The sequence below is a fragment of the Nothobranchius furzeri genome, chromosome 4 (genome assembly GCF_043380555.1).
Source record: "Nothobranchius furzeri strain GRZ-AD chromosome 4, NfurGRZ-RIMD1, whole genome shotgun sequence".
In the NCBI taxonomy this organism is placed as follows: domain Eukaryota; kingdom Metazoa; phylum Chordata; class Actinopteri; order Cyprinodontiformes; family Nothobranchiidae; genus Nothobranchius; species Nothobranchius furzeri.
Genome location: NC_091744.1, coordinates 71,438,435 through 71,458,480, shown reverse-complemented (window position 1 = coordinate 71,458,480; position 20,046 = coordinate 71,438,435). Strand labels below are relative to the sequence as shown.

General features: G+C 39.2%; 1 protein-coding gene across 1 annotated transcript in view; it reads right to left on the bottom strand.

The window, feature by feature from the left end:
- Nucleotides 1-20,046, bottom strand: part of LOC107388870 (voltage-dependent calcium channel subunit alpha-2/delta-1) — a 114,904-nt gene that overhangs the window by 37,386 nt on the left and 57,472 nt on the right. The window contains exons 7-17 of the mRNA XM_070550392.1: nucleotides 12,470-12,601; nucleotides 11,568-11,637; nucleotides 10,383-10,433; nucleotides 10,077-10,176; nucleotides 4,225-4,383; nucleotides 3,687-3,791; nucleotides 2,220-2,298; nucleotides 1,884-1,933; nucleotides 1,693-1,782; nucleotides 1,529-1,603; nucleotides 1,356-1,436 (exon numbers count right to left, since the gene is read on the bottom strand). Coding sequence (XP_070406493.1) covers nucleotides 1,356-1,436; nucleotides 1,529-1,603; nucleotides 1,693-1,782; nucleotides 1,884-1,933; nucleotides 2,220-2,298; nucleotides 3,687-3,791; nucleotides 4,225-4,383; nucleotides 10,077-10,176; nucleotides 10,383-10,433; nucleotides 11,568-11,637; nucleotides 12,470-12,601 — 992 coding nt within the window. The remainder of the gene's footprint in view (nucleotides 1-1,355; nucleotides 1,437-1,528; nucleotides 1,604-1,692; nucleotides 1,783-1,883; nucleotides 1,934-2,219; nucleotides 2,299-3,686; nucleotides 3,792-4,224; nucleotides 4,384-10,076; nucleotides 10,177-10,382; nucleotides 10,434-11,567; nucleotides 11,638-12,469; nucleotides 12,602-20,046) is intronic.

The following is a 20,046-nucleotide window of genomic DNA, read 5'->3' as shown; positions in this document are numbered from 1 at the left end:
AGGGGTGAATTTTCTGTGATCATTTCTCAACACCCAAGTACACTCGTGTGTACTTGACACGTACGTTTTTGTCAAGTTAAGCAGTAAGTCCATTCTACTGAGTACGGAATGACAAGTGTGGCATTTGAAACCGAACGTTGCAACACTAACAAAAACTAACCCTAACCTGAAGCGAAATAAAACGTTTAGTTTGTTCCTTAAATGACCATAACATTGAATAAATAGTATTTATATCATTTTGGTCCACTTTAGATCAAAATTGAAATAAATGCTAGAATTTCTCGCTGTTAAATGAAGAAAAAAAGTTGCTGGTTTTATTTTGATAGTAGGTTCACTAATTAGCAATTAGAGACATTGTGAAGAGTCCGGAAAAAAACAATTACACACAGCAAATGTTGTACAATATTATCTACAATAACATACAACTTTATAGTATGTTGTTTATATAGATATGGATGGATAGATGGTGTTTCACAAGGACATGAGTCCACAAGTTCAGACGAGTGTGTATGTTGAGATCTGGCCCGTGTTGGTGTTCAAAACCTAGCTTGTTTGCAGATTCGCTATAGCAGCTTAGACTCTAACCCAATATAAGATGGTCTTAATGGTGGCTCAATTTTACAAAACATAAAAATAAATGGAACTCAGGTTATTTCAGGTGGCGATGGTTGAGAGTCATTCACAACACAAACTCAAACAGATCATGCAAGATTCTGCAGAATCACAGAATTACGCATGCTGACATTTTCAAGATTTTACTCAAATTAATATTGCCATATCAACACAAGATTATTTTACTCTGACACAAAAAGTCATTTGCTTTCCTTCAAATATGGCTAAGCCCTTGAAATGGGGAATTTCGGGGAATCATGAAATATGGTGCTACACATATCACTCGTAAGTTTCTTTGGACAAAAGCGTCTTCTAAATACATAAACATAAACATAACTCCTCTGCCACCGTCACCCCAATATAAGCATCCTATGTTTATCCCCCCACCTATTTTACCCTGTAGATGGACTCTTACTACTCTGTTTCTTTTTCACCCATAATTGGCTAGGAAAGTTCTCATCCATCCATTGCTCTAAACACAATAAAACAAGCATGAAGATGTATGTATGAAATAAGCACAAAGTTCCTGATCTATGCACAGTTTAATTGGCAAAAAATGAATGCCTATTTAGTGTAGATTTAACAGGAGGAACAAACATTAGCAGATGATTTTTTTATGTATCACATGCTGTCTCTTTACAGGGAAACAAGTGAGAAGTTCCATACAACTTTGTCAGTCACAAGACTGTGATAAATATGTTTCTCTGCATATATGTGATCACACATCGGTGTGTTGGACTCACTGTGAAGCGTGGTGTGAGCTTCTTGATATCATCAAGAGACACATCAATCGCCATAACTCCAAGAATCAGCTGATTCTGATGCTGATAGAAGGGTGAAAATGGGAAAAAATATGAAGAAGAACCACTGTCATCAGGGTAACTCCACCATGAGTTCATCTGTGTCTTAACTTCACCTCTCCATTCCTCTCATCAAAGGTCCTGGTTCTGTTGAAGACTGGCAGCGTTCCAGTGATGACCAGTCCCAACTCCTGATTAAAAAAGTTTAAATATATTCTTAAATTGAAAATAAATATCTGTGTTTTTCATCTTCATTTCAAGAAACAAGTGGATTTCCTACCAGAGCATCAAGGTATACATTAGTCCACTGGACCTGTTTGGCCTTCTTGTCTGCTAGAACCATGGGTCTTCCCAAGACGTCTAGGTACTCCTAAATTAGACAAACACCATCGTCTAACTTTATGGAATAGTTTCATGCAACAACTGCATTCTTTAACTTTTGAGGAAGCTAGCAAAGTAAAAAAAAATCACCTGTGTGTTTATTCTGATGGCTCCAATGGAGGGAATCTCGTAGAAGTAGCCTGGTAAAATAAGCAAACCATGTGCAAAGATTTGTGTAGAAGTGCTTTATTGATTTACCTGTAACATGTTCTTCCAGAACATCATTTGGAAGCAGTCTTTCCTGTTTGAGCTGCTTGGCTTTACAACATTCAACCATGGATTTCCTAACATCTCTAATCGGAGTTTGAGTGACTTATTTTAAACACTCTAGATAAAACAATACCTCAGCAGATCTTTGGCAACATTTAAAAATGCTATAAGTGAAACTTGTAGCATTAAATTAAACATGCAACAGTGTTTCTGTACCTTTATTGGAGCAGGCCATCCACTGAATTGGTCCTTTATCGTAGTTGTGTTGTCCAACTGAGAAGGTAAAAATTCTGACCTATGACACCACAATTGGAAAGAACAAACCGATATAAACAGAAATACAGCTGACGTTTGCATAAGTGCTTATTTACTTTAACTACATATTTACATTAAATGTTCATTATTTAGAAGTGCAGTAAATATGACATTCTGTGGGAAAATGTGGTTACTGCAACCACTTTAAACAACTGGAGCGTTTTGCCGGCCGTCGTCAAATTGCAATTGTCGGCGCTGCCATGTTTGCTTGGAGGAGACACGGCAACCCCACTGGTAAACAGTAGTTACGCCCCTCCTTTCTTTGTTGTTGAAGGAGAAAAAAACTAACAATCATATATAAAAAATATATTTTAGTATAACCTTCCTTCCAAAACAACTGAAACATTGGACTCTTTTGAGGGTTTTCACACTGTAAAATTCTCACTATGTTCACTGCACCTTTAACACTGCTAACGGATACTGTAACTACTGAGTTACATGTGGAATTGAGGTAAAATGGGCAGCAGTAGCTCAGGGGGTAGAGCAGGCTGTCCAGTAATCAGAAGGTTTTATGTTCAATCCCAGCTCCTGCTAGCCTAGTGAACTAGACCAGATTTTTGCTTTGCAAAGTTTGCAAATAATACATTTATTTAGTCTGGCTTGTCAGGCTAAGGTCCTGCCACAGTATGCTGCTGTTGTGTCCTTGGGGAAGATACTTGACCGTCCTTGCCTGCAGGTGGTGGTCGGAGGGACCAGTGGCACCATTGTTCGGCAGTCTTGATTCCGTCAGTGCACCCCAGGGCAGCAGTGGCTACATTGTAGCTCATCACGTGTGTGTGTGTGTGTGTGTGTGTGTGTGTGTGTGTGTGTGTGTGTGTGTGTGTGTGTGTGTGTGTGAATGGGAGAATGACTGTGTTGTGAAGCGCCATGGTGGGTTGTAGAACCCTGAGAAGGCGTTTTACGAACACAGGTCCTTTACCATAAAATATATTCACCAACCTAGGGGTCTACTTGGACTATATCTTACTCAGCCATACTACTTTTACATAATAATAATAATAATAATAATAATAATAATAATAATAATAATAATAATAATAATAATAAAAAGAACAATAAAATTTTTTTGAAAAACCATAGTTTATTTGGAGACTCACATCATTGTTAAATATTACTGTAATTAGATTCATATTACTTTTTGAAGTGTGTTTATTGTTTCCCCCTTAGCGGTTTGTTGCCATGTCAGGTTCATTTCTTTTAATTCATTTATGGCCCTTTGTGACTTCCTGCCTTGCTGCGCTTTTAGTCCTGTTTTAATTAATGGAACTTTATTTGCTTTTCATCCTCCTGCCGTCTTCCTGTCAGCCTCCATTTAACTTTCCATGCATTTCCATCTGCACATGTGTAGGCATAAGCCACTGTTCGTACCTTTTTGTCAAAGTTGTATTTCTCCAGTACGAACTGAGCTCGCTCTTCTCCTCCGTCTGTAAACAGCATGATGATTTTGTTGCAGTACGCCCTGCTGATGTTGGTCTAGTCCAAGAAAATAAACAAGAGTTGTATAATTAATGCTCAAGAGACAGGAATGACGATTTTTTGTTCAAGTGGAAATGCATTGGATTAAAAGGTCAAAAGCTTTGGTGGATCGTGACATCATTGTGTCCAGACATATAAAGTTGTGCACTCCACACCTTTTGTACCCAGTATACTATTAGTATTTTTTTTGTCATGTAAAAGGTAAAAAAAAAAAAAATAACCTGCAACATTTTAGTTTTGATCACTTATCTGGTACAATGGGTTTCAATAATGTCCAAACATGAGATGAAGTAACTCATCTCACCAGCAGATGGCGATAAAGACAATGGTTTTGAAGCATTTGTATTATGGAACCAGGCAGCACTCACTCCAAACTTGATTTAAACCTTGACTTTCTCACAGCCAAAGTGACATCTTTTTTTTTTCTTACCGCATTGAGCTGCTGAAAAGCAAACTCAAAGCCTTTTGTGTAGTTTGTGATTCCTTTCGCTGTGATGTTCTGAACTGCATCTTTCAGCAGCTTTTTGTTCCTCACATTGGCCTGAACCAGATGGTCGAAACACGCTGTGTTCTTTACCCTGGTGTTAAACTGAGAGGGGAAAAAAAATAGACAAGAAGTTACGACCTGAGAATTATTCACACTATTAAAGCATCTGTGCATTTAGAAAAACAACAAAGGCATCACACACACACACACACACACACACACACACACACACACACACACACACACACACACACACACACACACACACACACACACACACACACAGCAACACACACTTACACACAGCAACACTCCCACCTGGCCTTGGTTTTTATCAGACAGCGGTAAACAGACACATTCATCAAGCCCCACTAATTGCTTCACATCCTTGGAGCTCAACGATTTGGTACCCATGGAAACAAGATTCTGCTATATAAAAATGAGGATAGGCAGTAGCACAATCCTTTATCAAAAGTGGGACCTTCTTTTCAACTACATAGCTTCTGTGTGCAGAGCTGTGGTACATGTTAGCCAAACATTTAGCTTGTACCTGTGCTCCAAGTTGCACTGATTATCCATTTTTTTAGGAACATAATCATTTCACACTCTTTGGAGTAGCAAACACAAAATATTCAGTACCTAAACATTCATATGTTTTAATGAAAAAATAACTTTTAAACTTTAATTTCTGGTTTTCTTTTTGAAACTTTTAAATGTTTTAGATCTGCAAAGACATTTCAATACCAGACCCATTTAGCCCAATGAAGCATAAAATTATAAATGGGTAATAAAGCTACCCAAACCAAACTGATGTAACATGAAAGTAATTGTTAATTCATAATTTAACTGTAAATGACTCCATATTTTTGTAAAGTTTACCTTTTTTACTAACCATGCACAAGTCAGATTTATATCAGGCCTGTAGAATTTATAAAACACTTTAAAGGTGCAGTTTGTAAGAATGACATCCTGTGGTCAAATATGGTTACTGCAGTCCATTTTTAAGCAAACATATCAATCTCTCACTCCCGTTCTGTGGCATTCATGGCTGTTTCCAGTTATGGATCTGCACCATAAGATTCTACATAAGTAAAGACAAGTCACACACAGTTAGTTAAGAAGGTGTTTTACGGTAGGGAGCACTTGCTATGCTTATTACGGTATTTTGTCTCCGACATTAGAAGAAGTATGGTTGTTTGCAGTCTTCCTGTTATTATGCTGTTATAGTTCTGAACGACTCGTTAAAGAAAGTAAACCGCCATGATTGATTCATTATTCACTTCACACAGACAATGTAATATTGAGTTGTTGGCAATTGAAGAAGTAGCTTAAGATCCAACTATTTCTTTCTAATTTATCGTTGGCATCGTTACCATTGTTAGCATTGTTTGCTCAGCATTAGCCTCTAGCCTGCTTCACCCAAAATTAAAGTGAAACAAAAGGATGCCATGACTTCTTAGGGGTACAAGAAATAACGGTCTCTCCTGTTTACTGGTTTTGGTTGAACTACAAATGCCTGCTATGCTGTGTTTGCTTGTTGTAGCTTTGGCAACCTCGCAAACTCATACAGAGTAAACTGTAGCTACGCTCCTCTTTGTTGTTGTTTTTTTTTTTTGAAAGGAGAAAAACTGACAACCCCACAGCCAGCTGAGAGCAAAATAAATGTTAGTATCCCTTCCTACATGATTGAGACATTAAACTGTTATAAGATTTTTTCCCAGTAGAACTAATACAAAATGCACTTTTAATAAAAACTGACAATATTAAAGAGGCTAAAAGATTTAAAAAACAACATATCAGTCTTCAAAGACAAAAAAATCCCTAAAGACACTTTTTCACAGCAGCATATGCATGTGTCCTTAGACTCCCAGGATTAAAGTCCCTTTCATAGTGACAATAGCCAACATGCATATCTGATGGATTTAAAGGAATTATGGCACTAGGTTAAAACACATTAAGTGAATGTTGCTGACATCACAAAAACACATACACAATGTATGTTCATGCAATTAAACAAAAGGGTCATACATCTTCTCTCACACTTCAAAAGGTGTCATGAAGTTTGTGTGAGAGGAAGATGGAGACAGCACAACAGTGGGGAGGATGGGTATGAATACAGGACACACAAAAAAATTCACAAGCAGGAACATGAAGAAAATGTGTTGTATAATTAATCTTTGTTCTTCATTCATCTGCTGGCTTGAAAGATTTAGGGTGCAACAAGGATCTGCCCCATAATGGGAGGGTTTCAGGTTCAAGCCTCGTCTGTTGCAGTCGGTGTGTCCCTGGGCTGTTGTAAAGCACTTTGGGGGGTTGTAGAATTCTAGAAGGCTGTATATAAAATACAGGCCATTTACCACTTATAAAAAAAACTCATTATGCCAATATAAGAAAAGAAATGTGAGAAGACTACTGACTAAACCCATTTGTGCACTGTAAAGTGTGATTACTGGCCATTTACCATTTGCCTGCAGATTACTTCAAATGTCAATGTTTCCTATTACAACAAAACTTTAAATATGTGTACAATTTTCTCGGCTTTAGGTAAGGATTAGGATTAGTCATCTTTCTCCATGTCATTACTAACACCCTAATACCGCCGGAGTCTCTGGCTTGCTCACTAGAATGACTCTGGCTAACGCGGCAGAACAGGCATGATGAGAGAAATAGAAGTTCAGTGAGGTGAGTGGGAAAACAAGAACAAAGGGGGTGGAAAAGAAATAGAAAAATTGAGACAAATAAGAAGTGGGAATGACGGCCATCAGCAGTCTTCTGACCTGCCTAGTTGTTGAGGAACAGTGTGAGCATCTTCCATTATCAAATGCCAACGTGGTCCTTGGGCTACTGGTAATGAGGTTAATGATTTATGGGGAATATCCTAGACCAGTGATTCAGTGGCAGGTAACATCCTCAGGGCCAGATCGCATCACTTTGTCTTCATGTTGTGTGAATGAGTGAGTCAATCTCAAAAGAGTGACAAGAAGCATTAAGAACTTTGAAAACTAACACATAATGCAACAGATACTAAAACGGAATAAAAATGCAAAGAAAATGCCTTGCTTGGACGGATGCAGTATTTGGGAAACATTTAACCTCCAGAAAACTATAGAGTCTGTCGCTGACATTATTCAGAAATCGCCTCTGCTGCGGCTACCTGGTGGCACCGGAAACTTTATAAAAGTCGAGGTAAGCTATATTTTTAACATGTACGTAACATCTGTGCAGCGCTGAAAGCTCCAGAAAAACGAGAGTCCCACCCCTAGTTCATTTTTATGAAACAGGGATTTAAAGAAACTGAAGAAGTTGCTAAATTCCAAATGTCATGAATTTAGCATTTTGATTCAGACAGAAGATTTCAGGTCAAATATAATTTAAAAATATTTACAAATACTAAATGTTGGTGATGTAAATTCAAAGCAGGTTTTACGTCACAGGTCAGACAATATACTTAAAAACACAAAATGAAAGTGTGATTGAGGTCTTTAAGGGTTCCAGTTCATGCAATTTTAAACCTATGAGAGACTAAAGTAGGTACAATATGTGATAAAATAGTGCCGTTGGCATTGAAATGTCAGTTTAGTATGTGTTATTTTTGTCGAACCTGAATTCATACCTTAACATGAAATGGCCTGTTTCAGCATAGCTCTACCCACACCTGCGGAGATGAAACCTACCCTGGCATCTTAGGTAAACCAGCTGTTGTATTGTCCTTGGTTGTCCACTGTTTTAACTGCCTGCCAGCCTTTCATTTTGTTTTGCCATGAACTGATGCGGGTTTGACTCCTGATGTCGGTAGTAATTTATTTGGCCAGCTGAAGCAGATTTAACTGACTGATATTTAAGTTTCATTGATTATTTTCTTAAAGATGTTTTTTTCTCTAAAGGTCTTTGAATTTGGTCATTTCAAAGCAGCAATTTATCTGATACTCTGCACACATCACATGTACTCACACTGGCTAAAGAAATAAAGAATGTAAAAAAAAAATAGTCCTTATATTTGAAACAATTTACCAATGAAGGCTCGAAACCATCACATTGTTGAGTGTAGCTAAAAAGAGGAGAAAAAAATGACTTCCACGACCAGGATGCAAACGTACTTGACAGTCTGGACTACTAAGTTTGTTACAAAACAATGGCAGCCTATGATACATATCCTGTGCTGGCCATTATGTGTGTCTTCATTTACAGGAAGCAAGGTTAATACAGCAGTGTTTTGTCCCCAGTGCAGACGTAATTTGTCAGAATTTCCAGGTTACAGAACCAAAACTAGATTCAGGGGGAGGAGAAATGCCTGGTGGTACAAGTTGGCTAGTTTCTTCCATCTTCACATCGACCAAATTGCAGCTGAGGCAGCAAAATGCATGGATGCTGCCAGAATCAGGTTTGGGGGTTCATCTTTGTTACGTTCACTGATCAGACAATTAAACCATAATCTGTTCTTTCTATCTGGTTAATTTTTTGTTTGTGGCTTTTCTCATGAGGAAATGACAATATCACATAGTAAAAAGCTCTAAAAAGTGAATTTTCAATGATGTGTCCCTTTTAAAACTAATGCCAGAGTCATTTTCTTCTGCATTTGGAGTCAAAAATTTGTTGTTGTAACCTTCAAATTGTGTTTAGCACATTAATGCACCCCTCAGTGTCTTGTACCTCACATAGAATATGAATGCTTTAAATCCGCTTTTCAGGTTTTGAAACACACAGGAAAGAATAATAAAAAAAAGTAATTTTAAAGTTACTTTCTCAACTGAACACCCAGTTTCTGTGAAACACCAACACACATGCACACACACACACACATGGGAAAGATGGGCTCCCTACCACTGTCTGATTATTACACATCTTTGTAGAATCACAAGTCCACCATTGAGCAGAATAAATTGTGTCAAAGACAGAAAGTCCCTGCAGAGCAGCATTGAAGCCAGAATGGCTGTTTTTGTGGAAGATGACAGAAGACACCTCCAATCTCTGAAAACCTGTCTCAATAAACACCTCCACAGGTACCCTTCCACACATCAACTAATGTCCCGATTGGGTCTTTCTGAATTTAATCACGACAGTAGGAGATGGGAAAGTGTAGAAAAAGACAAAGATCACAAGTGATGGGAAAGAGAAAATGGGGATGGGACAAAAGATGTAAAGCTTTTGTACTGAAACAAAGCAATGAATATATAAGGTAAGAATGCCAAATGGAATTCCATTACTTAATGGTATAAAGGAAAAAGAGGAATGAAAATATAAATAGTGATGGATGGCTGTTTCCTGGGTTCACTGAAGTCAAGAGTGCAGCTTTAATTTCTGTGGGATCATTGGGAATGCTCATCCACACTCGAGCCTTCTGTGGCTCCACAGGATGGTTGGGGTCACAAAGTGCAGAGTTTTAATCTTTAGCACCAAATAGAACTGCAGGTACTTCATTAAAGATCCGTTTCATGGTGGCCAGACCTGAAAGAAATCCATATTTCATTATGTGTCCTATCTCTTCACCTCTCTCTATGTATATGCCCATGTGGGCATTGTGTTGTTTACTTGCAGGAACGTGTAGATGGAAAATACCATAAGGCATAGACGTAGTATTTTGGGGGGGGGGGGTTTCAACATGTGTTGAAGCCTGTTTCCCATTAGAACCGTCCATAACCTCACCCATTGGCTCTGCTGATACTTGCTGATGTTTCCCACTTCTAAATTCAAAACTACGTCCATAAGGCACCAAATTAATTATTCACTCTCTGTCAACGGGAACTCGCATCACATTTGCATTACATTTGGTGACTGAGAAGCTTAATGATACTCACAAAAACCACATTGACAAAGTCATCATCAGACAGAGTCTCCAGCATCTCACTGACTGAGGTTCTGATGAGTTTCAGAGTCAAACCAGACACACTTCCACTCCTAGTAGAAAAAAAGAGAGGGGAAAAAAAATTGTGACAGCTTATCATTCAGTACCAGCCTGATTCTTTAATGGTGAGATGTTACTCAGTGTAGCACAGCTTTGACCTGAGGAAATACAGTACATATGAAATCTAAAAAGGCTTTATTATCGTGGAGGGAAAAAAGAAATAAAAACTGCAAATCTGTTAGAATACTGAGATACTCACGCATCCACAAGGATCAGCATGTCTTTGGGTGAGGCAGCTCCTTGGATGTACCTCAAATTAAAATTAATATTAATATTTATACGTAATTGTATTCTTTTTTTTAAGTGAGAAATACAATGTGCTTTACAACAGGGCAATAGAGCCACAAAGAAAGGGGAAAAAAGTATATTTTTATTTATTTTTGGACTTGTGTTTTTGTTTCCCAGTTTTGAGAATAAAGTCAAAATTGTTGGACTCATTAAGTTTTAGAAATTTTTATTTAAAATATTTTACTGAATAGTTTCCTTCATTGTCCATCACATTTTGTCTGATTTCCTGACATAAAATAGTTTTTGTCCTTATTTTCAATTTAATGTTCAGATTGGGAATTTCCTTCCCTCTGAGTGGCCCTAATATGCCTTCATACCAGTGATTATAGCGAAGGTAGGTCTGGGCAGTATGGCCTAAAATCTATATGACGGTATATTGAGGATTTCACCTGTAAATGGACGATAACTACAGGTATACACAGAAACAAAAGTTGACCTCTAGATAGAGCTGTCATGTGGATTACATTGAGTCATGCTTTTACATGACTCAAGGTGGTTCAGCTTCTTAAAGAAACATGAATACCACCAACCTACACACACATTATTTATTATTTTTTTATTGTTGAATTTATTGACATGGGAAAAACGATAAGAGCCAGAAATTTTTGTAACGATGCATTTTCTATGTATTGCCCAGCCCTAAATGAAGGTCACTTATTTTATTATCTTTGTACCTGTATTTTCTCATGGCATCTAAAAAAATGTAATTAAATTGCTATCAAATTTTAATTGATACGTTTTTGACTTGAATACATTTTTTTTTGTTTTTGCAGTAGGAATCATCAATTGTTAGAAAAAATCAGCAACACAATTTCGTAAACAGACCTTTAATAAATGTTTCCATATTATAAGGTAGAATTGATGCATAAAAAGTTTATTTTGGAAGTTGAAGCATTACTTGTCTGAGATAGGCTTATTTATTAATTTATTTGTTTATTAATTTGCATGACTGTTTTTATAATGCATTCAATACATTTGGTTGTAGTTACAGACAGCAATCCTAAAACATCAATTTGTTATTTGTATTTCTGAAATCATAAAATACTAAACCATACCTAAACAAAGGCTCATCTCTGAATCATACAAGTTTTCTTACCATGGTCTTCTACGAACATCATATAAATCAATTTTGCTGGGTGTCTTTCGAGCATCCATCCATGGGGAGGCTTTGAAATAGATCACAAACATGATTAGATATGTGTTATAATTAAAGAAAATAATCACCACTGCCTATTTTGGTCTAATTTCTGACACACTTGATTACAAGACTGACAAAAAATAAATAAATAATATAATATGCAGCATACATTTCAGCTGAGCAGTGAGTCACTGCCAGACATGATAAACCACATTTTATAACAACAGTTGGCAATTTGGATAGACTCCTATATTCACCACATCATCCACACCGTGACAGTTTTCACTTAACACAACTACTGAGAGGAAAACTGAAGGGAATGTGTGTATTAATCCAGAGATCTAGCTCTCAACCTGCATACTATCAGGCAGGGGCAATGCATAAACAAGATGGTGCATGGGCATGTGATTGCCTTTCATGCATGGTGAGAGGCTACAAAGAGAAAAGGGAAATACATTGTGAGGGAAAGTCAAACTAAAATGTAGTTTTCTTGCAAAATTGCAGGGCCGTGCTTTTATGTTGCTAGTTTTTAATTTTGGGAGGGATTGACAGCCTATGGGAAGAGGGTTGTGATGGATTGCAGGCAAGAACAAGAATCTGATGCTTAAAGTGTGGCAAAATGTGTACAACAATATAATCCAAATATATTTCAAACAAAATTAGACATGGCTAAGATACTTTCAGTCTAAACTGCAACGTTTGCACAACATTCACATGAATATGCCATGCAAGTAACCTGTTCACTGTGATTCCAAATGAAGACACTGGCCTTAGAATAAGCCAGTAATAGATAGGCATGTCATTTTCTGATGCTGATTAGTAATTGGCTGACCTTTATTCATTGTTTGGTTTGGTTTTACCTGGATAATAGCGAGCCAGGCCTGTAGCACTGCCAAACACTTGCCATAGAAGTGTTGGGTCATCTTCCCTATTTCTTTTGAAGACATCCTCCAGTGCCTCGGTCCAGTTGAGTTCATTCAATACAATGGCGGCTGGAAAAAATAAATGAAAGACACGTATGCAAAAATGTGTAATATGCACTCAGAAAAAAAGACTCACTAGGGTACGTTGGCTTTGTTTCTTTAGTTGATTCCAATATGCTATGGACATAGTACCTATGGTACAATGGTTTACCTTTTATTTTTTACTTTAAAAACACATTTGGCACCCTTAATTGCCTTTCACCCACAGTGCCAGCCCTTCCTAGCCTAGAAATCTAAACAGACAGGCCAGCCCAGTCTTGTGTCTTGCCAACTGTAGAGGTTTTGTGGAAGGGATGATGCGATGGAGCGGAAAAACTAAAATGCCAGCGAGTCTTTTGAAACGGCTTTGGCATCAATTTTGGACTATTTAGATTTGGGCTTTTCTTTGAGTCAAGAGCAAACAGAAGTACTAAAGCCCTCTTTAAAAAAAATGTATTTCCATCTTCTTCAACAGTCCATGGCAGACTGCCCCGTTGACTGACATCTGAAGCAGTGAGTGTGTCACGTTATTTGTCCAATAGCATGCAGAGACAAAATGAAAGACAACCATAGATTATGTTGATGGGTCATGGCCAGACTATATATTTACATATGATGACTTGCCAGGCTAATCCCTTCTAGTATAAAGTTAAGGATGTATGACAAACAACCTTTTTAGGTGCATTTGTATTTGTTAATAATAATAATAATAATAATAATTTATTATTATTATTATTATGTTGATGGTGGGCTGCACAGTGGCGCAGTGGTTAGAGGTGTTGCCTTGCAGCAAGAAGGTCCTGGGTTTGCTTCCCGACCTGGGGTCTCTCTTCATGGAGTTTGCATGTTCTCCCTGTGCATGCGTGGGTTCTCTCCGGGTACTCCGGCTTCCTCCCACAGTCCAAAACCATGACTGTTAGGTTTGATTGGTCTGTCTAAATTGTCCTTAGGTGTGAGTGTGTGTGTGCATGATTGTTTGTCCTGTGTGTCTCTGTGTTGCCCTGTGATGGACTGGCCCTCTGTCCAGGGTGTACCCTGCCTGATTGCCCATTGACCGCTGGAGATACCCCCCCCCCCCCCCGTGACCCTACGTGGATGAAGCAGGTTCAGAAAATGGATGGATGTTAATGTTAACAATAATAATAATAATTAATAATAATGATGCATTTTTATTTGTAAGTGCCTTTCAAGACTCTCCAGGTCGGTTATAAAGTGTGCCTTTTTCAGACATGACTACAGAAAAATCAAAGCTTTAATTGTTATCGGATTTATTTCAGTATGTATGTTCAGAAACTACAATGATAGCTGATAAAATATAATTTGTAAAAACTAATGCTAATGTGAGGATCTTCAAGTACAATCAATTTGTCAAATTATTCAAATGGTCCCTGCTGCCTGTGATCTGATTGTTATGTTGCACCGCTCTGTAATCAACACAGTTTAGAGGCCATCTGAATGCCACTGGGAAGAGTCAAAGACAAGTGGTCATCCCAGATTAACACATTCATTAGGATTCACACACAAACTCACCAGCATCGGCCCATTTGCTCAGCAGGACATATGAGCAAATGTTTGTCCAGCAAACGTGCGGGTGTCTGTATTTAGCCACAAATACAAAAGCATAGCATTCAAGCAAGTCTAATGGCTTCGCTTCAACATTAAACAGATTTTTACTTCAACAGTGTTTAATATTTGAAACACCCACTTGCTTGCATCTGTGTGTGTTTGTATTAGTGCATGCATGTGATTGATAGTGTATGTTGTGAGAGGCAACAGGCATTATGGATGTAATGGCACAGCACCCAGACAGTTTAGAGTCACATAACCCTGACAGAGATTGATGGAGGCTCAACGTGTGCTGCCCCAACTCAATCTTTCCTTTATTTTCTCTGTCAACAGTTTTTTTTTTGTCTCCCATTTCTTCTTCTCCTCTGGTAAGATCTACTAAATATCATTTTCCGTATCTGTGTGTGAGGATGTAGGGTGATACGATTCCTATGCAGGAAATATGCATATTTGAGACACATCGACATCCTGCATTTGGTGTGATGCAGCTCATTGATGTGCAAAGCAAATGCTGTTCATCTGTGTACGTGCCTCTTGAGGGTAGAGTTAATGAAGGCTTGGCTGCCAAGTGTGCATGCGTTTCACTATGAAAAGACGGTGCGTGTTTCTGTGGTGCAATTAGAAATTTATTTCACTCATTAGGTAGAGATTTTTAAAGAAGGCACACATTTGACATAACAGCCTTTGTTATTAGATACTAAGAAAAATGTGGAACCTTGTGTAAATTTGTTTAGTTTGTGGAAGAGATGTAGAAGAAAATGCATTTAAACCTATCAAACAATTTAGTGAGATGGAGGACGCATAAAAATAATTTAGAATGAATCACCAAAATAGATGGTTACATAAGTTCAGGATAAAAAAATACCTTATAATATAGTTCTTCAGTGTCTCCATTGGTCTTGAGTGATTAATATTATTTAATCAGCTGCCCCTGCAGCTATCCTCCAGCTTTCCATGCCTGGCACTAATGAGTTTTTTTTTTCTTTGGTTCCACTTTGCAGCATTGAATTTAAACATATGACTCCATCTGATTTGGACTTTGAAAGGTATGAATTATAAAACAGATCTACAAAAGTTGTAAAATTAAATTTTCTGACTTTGGCCTATTAATCATTTAATTAATATATGGAATCACTCAAATGTACTTGTGTTGTTTATTGCACAGATACACCAACTATAATAGGTATGCCTCATTGTAAAATGGTAAAAACTGTTCTTAGAATAAACAAAAACATCATCTGAAGACGATGCCGATGTCCTGTCGGTGTCGCGTGCCCGTCCCATTTACCGGTTCCTTTAAAACCCAGTTCCGTTAGAACTTATGAGACGGTGCATCCATCAGGGTTCGGGGGTGTATCGACGAGTATAATTGTACTAGATCCGGGTTTGGACTACCTAATTAGAATCTTGTCTTTTATTTTAAAGGTGAAATGACTTGCACGAATAGCCAGCCCCAGAGTACTACACTTCTTTTAAACTCGTTACCTTTTGGTTAAGATACTAGAGAGAAGTCTGGAGGCAAGCCAAGCCTCTCAGCAATTGTTTGGATTATCCGGAATTAATTGCGCCTCTAACAGCTTATGTGGGAGGTTGGTAACTATAAAATGATTTATGCTAGTTGATCAGGCTATCATAAGTTTATCAATTTATTTATTAATCCAACCTTCCAGCTGATTAGAGACTTTTTCAACCTGCAATCAGAGCCAAAATAACCTCGAATATTTTGCTTTTATCGCCCTTAAGACAACTCGTTACTCGCAAGGAGGGGGAAGTTAAAACTTCTCTTATCTTAAGGTTTCTTTATATTATTCTGTTATAAACTGTAAAGTAAGTCCCGATAATTCAGAGACCGATCTTCGACATGCTTACCTCTGTGCAATTATGGTCAGGGCCCCAAACGTGAAGCTTTAGAGAAAACCTGAAAGAATCAGGATTATGTTTCTTTTTCAAAAAAGTTTATTACAAAATCAAAAATACAAAAATGGGTAAATAAAAAACAACTGCTATCCCCCACGGAGGAATTAGTTCAAAATGATTAAATAAGAGTTAGTTTACACTAGCTCTTGTCTTCTCAGAATCTCCCCAAGAACGAAGCCCTCTAGCTCTGCTTCTCTCCAAAAAACTGCCTGTCATCCCCCATCCAGCAGGACGGGGGATGACCCCTCCAAATCTGCTCTGTCTCTTCTTGTCGTCTGCCCCAGCTCTCTCTCTCTGATCTGAGCTGCATCCTTTTATATCATTTCTGAGACTGCTCTAAACAATGTAAGAGTCACAAGTCATTCTCTCCTGACAGTTTAGGTCAAGGGGTCATTTACCAGATACACTTTTTTAGCTCTACATAAGACATTTGGTATCTTTTTCACTACATGCAGTATTCACATGAGGGCACAAAAGTTACATTCTGCACTCCTGGAATGAGAGCACAGGTCATAAATCTTCATGTTGGTAGCAAATTGTAGATCTTCCTCCAGCATTCCTGAGAGCTTCTGGGTCCAGTTGGACTTTCCTCACTCCATGCCAGTCCTTCTTTTCCCGCCAGAGGTGGAGTTAGGGGCGGGCCCAGGGGTGTGTCCATGGGTGGATCCAGAGAAGATAGCCTGTCTTTTGACCCTTTGCCTAGTTCTGTCCTCACCAGCAAGTCCTGAACTATTGTCCTCTTGACCCTTGTGTGACCCTTGTCTCTGACCACTGTTTCTAAGCCTTGACCGATTGCTCGGACTTGCAACATCCCCCATGAGGACGAACTGAGGCAAAGGACCATAAAAAGATAGAGCAGCAATGCAAGCCTTCATAAATCTAGCATCCATCTCACTCAGGAACGGCTGAACACTCAGACACCTAACTGTGGCCTCCACATCAACCCTCATTCTCATCATAATGCCATCATCAGCTACGGGTAAGCACAAGGTCCCTTTGCGGGTTGTTACATAACCTTTAAACTGCTTTCTCCCATCTGTGGGATCTTCGCCCAGAAAGAATAAAGATAAATCCATCACCGGAGCCTCTCCACGCGGAAGCGATCCCATCATTTGAGGTGGGAAGCTGGCGCTGAAAACCAAAACATGATTTTTCGTATCCAACAAAGGTGCGGTCCCAAAAGAGTCACAGACTTCTGGGCCGAACCATCCAGTCTTAACAGACAAAATATTCATAAACTGAAAGCAATCTATAATCTTGCCTTGACAAACAAAGTAACACCCCTTCTGGGATTTAATCCTCCATCTCATTTCTCTCCCAGGTGCAATTCAGACAGGGGAAGGAATGCCTGCTGGCTCACTACTTAGACAGACCATAGGGATTTCACGTATCACATCAGGACACGGGACGCATGTCGAAGCTGCCGTCATTACTGATACAACCTCTTCAGCCACGTCAGATGAGGGCGCCGTTGTCAGCTCCTCGTCGTGGGCCTGCTCAAGCAGGGCATCTACTCCCGGGGAGGACAACATTAGTATGTCGTCTTCCTGATCAGTCTCCCGCTTGAATCCCTTTTCCATTTGGTCTGGATGTACTGAATAAACCTGCAAGACACGCAGCGTTTATTCATCGTAGCATGTTCACACTGGAGCCCGATTGTCTTAGTCTGAGGCAATCCATCCCTCCCGCGATTCACGGTGCACAAATAGTATGTGCCATTCAGAGAGAAAACAGTTGATGGACCTGCGGAGGGGATTAATCCCTCTATGATATTCTGCCGAATCGAGTCCATCTGGAAGGAACATAAAATTTGTTCCACATGAGATATATAACTCATTCCATGAAGCAATAAGTAACTGCATTACTGCATAAACACTTCTTAATTATAGGAGAAAATAAATCATCAGAAGCTGCAGGAAGAACCACACTACAATTCCTATCTGCAGGCATAGTTTTACAACAATAATCCTCACAACAAGTGTACAACAGTTATGAAATGTCTACAACATCCTAAAGACAAACTGGATAAAATAGTTACAAAATCCTGACATACCTCCAGATTCAGAGCGTCAATCAGCTCAGATTCAGGGTGAGTTTGATGAGCCATTTGTTCACCTCAAGTTACAGACTGACAGTTAAGGAGCAAGTGACACGCGGTGCAGAGAGGCCTGCACTTAAACAGGAGCAACAAGAAGGGGGGCTAATACTCCCTCTACCTTGACACCTCTCTTCCCATCTTATCTGGATCTACCAGGTCCTTTTTCCTTTCTCCTAACAGCTTTCTTCCTGTCAACTGCCACTTGTTGTTTTTACAGGCCAAAATCATACCGATTATTATACCAATGCGTAATATTTCCTGTTTGCCAGGAACTTAAACTACTGTCTTTGGTCTGAAAACACCCAAATTCGATTCTACGAGGCCACCACCTTTCTATCTTTATCACTTTGAAAGTGGTGAAGTTGTGTCCCCATTCTAAATCATCTCTAAGGCAATATTTGTAAACCCACAACTCTACTTCACCTGAAGTTTGATTTAAGATTTTCTTTTTCCTTAATATTATCTGACAAGATCGATCAAGCTCTGTGGATCCTGTGTGATCCATCAAGACTGCCATATACTCCGCCCATGGGCCGGTCTCACCACACTCCGTGTCATTCTTCTCCTCCTGCTCTGCTGCAGAAAATGATGTCACGGAGGGTGTAGCCATGATCCGGTCAAATCCATTTTCTCCACAGGGCAAGCGCAGGCAGCCAGTTTTGTTCCCTGTTACACTACAAATCTTGAATCCAATCTGTGTTGCTATCATGCAGGTGGTTATATTCTCATTAAAATCTTCTTTGGGCCATAACAGCTTAATTTTGGATACATTCCAATTCCCTACTAATTGTTGTGGTCCTCCGTGAGTTATGTTATATGTCACTGAGGACACATGATACGTTCGGAGATATACATGTACCCCATATGCAATCGCTATACTTAATCCTATGAGGCTAAATTCGAAAAGGATAAAAAAGGCCCATTTAATCCATTTTATTATCCAATTCTTTCCTTTCGGAATATTCACATTTTTCTTTTTAACTTTGGGGTCAACTCCCGCCGGAGTTGCATACCTGACCACTTTTCGTTTTCTGCTGCTTTCCCTCTTATGCTTCTGCGTAGATAACATCTGTAAGACAGAAGCATAAAAATCAGCAGGAAATGAAAGCGCCCTGCTCTAGTTAGGTAGAGTCAGATTGGAGACCAGCCTTCTACGAGACATTCTAGCGTGAGCAGTCCCATAAATCTTAGGCCAATATGCCTCTCCTCTCCGGGTGGTCACTATGTTAACAGCCGAGCTGCAAACGCGACCCGACAGGTCTATTACCTCTATCAAAGTTAACTGATAAGGCATGAACTTACGCTCCGCCCCTGGTCCCAGACTCTTCAGCTCAACCAGGTATGATGTAACACGCTTACGCATCCCTGGGGGCTCCTGAACAGACAATCCTGTATGCCAGTCCAGAGTCCCTGACAGATAAGTTCCCCATCTGTCGTCTTTATACTCTTGAGTTACCCCAATCTGTGTACCTGTTTCCCATGCATCAGCCAGCGTACCAAATTGCTGTCCTAATATCAAGCTCTTAATAGACTCAAATTTGGACCGAGCCTGAAGCTCTTCCAGTCCTTTTTCTCTGGTCTTGAGCTTGAACACAAATGGATAAGCTTCCACCCATAAATCTCTAACCGGCTTCACCAGGCTAGGATTCCTGAGCAGCTCTCCTACAAAAAACATACTTGGCTGGCTTGTCGGTAAGCAGGTAGTCAAAACACCATTCTTCGTGAAACAGCACCCATCTTTGATTTCGCCTCTGTGGGTGCATTCACAGACCTGCCAGGAGATGATGCCTGGATTATTCCTCAAGCAGGTTCCGCAAAAACATATTTTAATGGGAGCAGACAGCTCCACCGCACCTGTATGCAAGTCTGTTCCTCTCTCCAGGTGAGGGGGCTT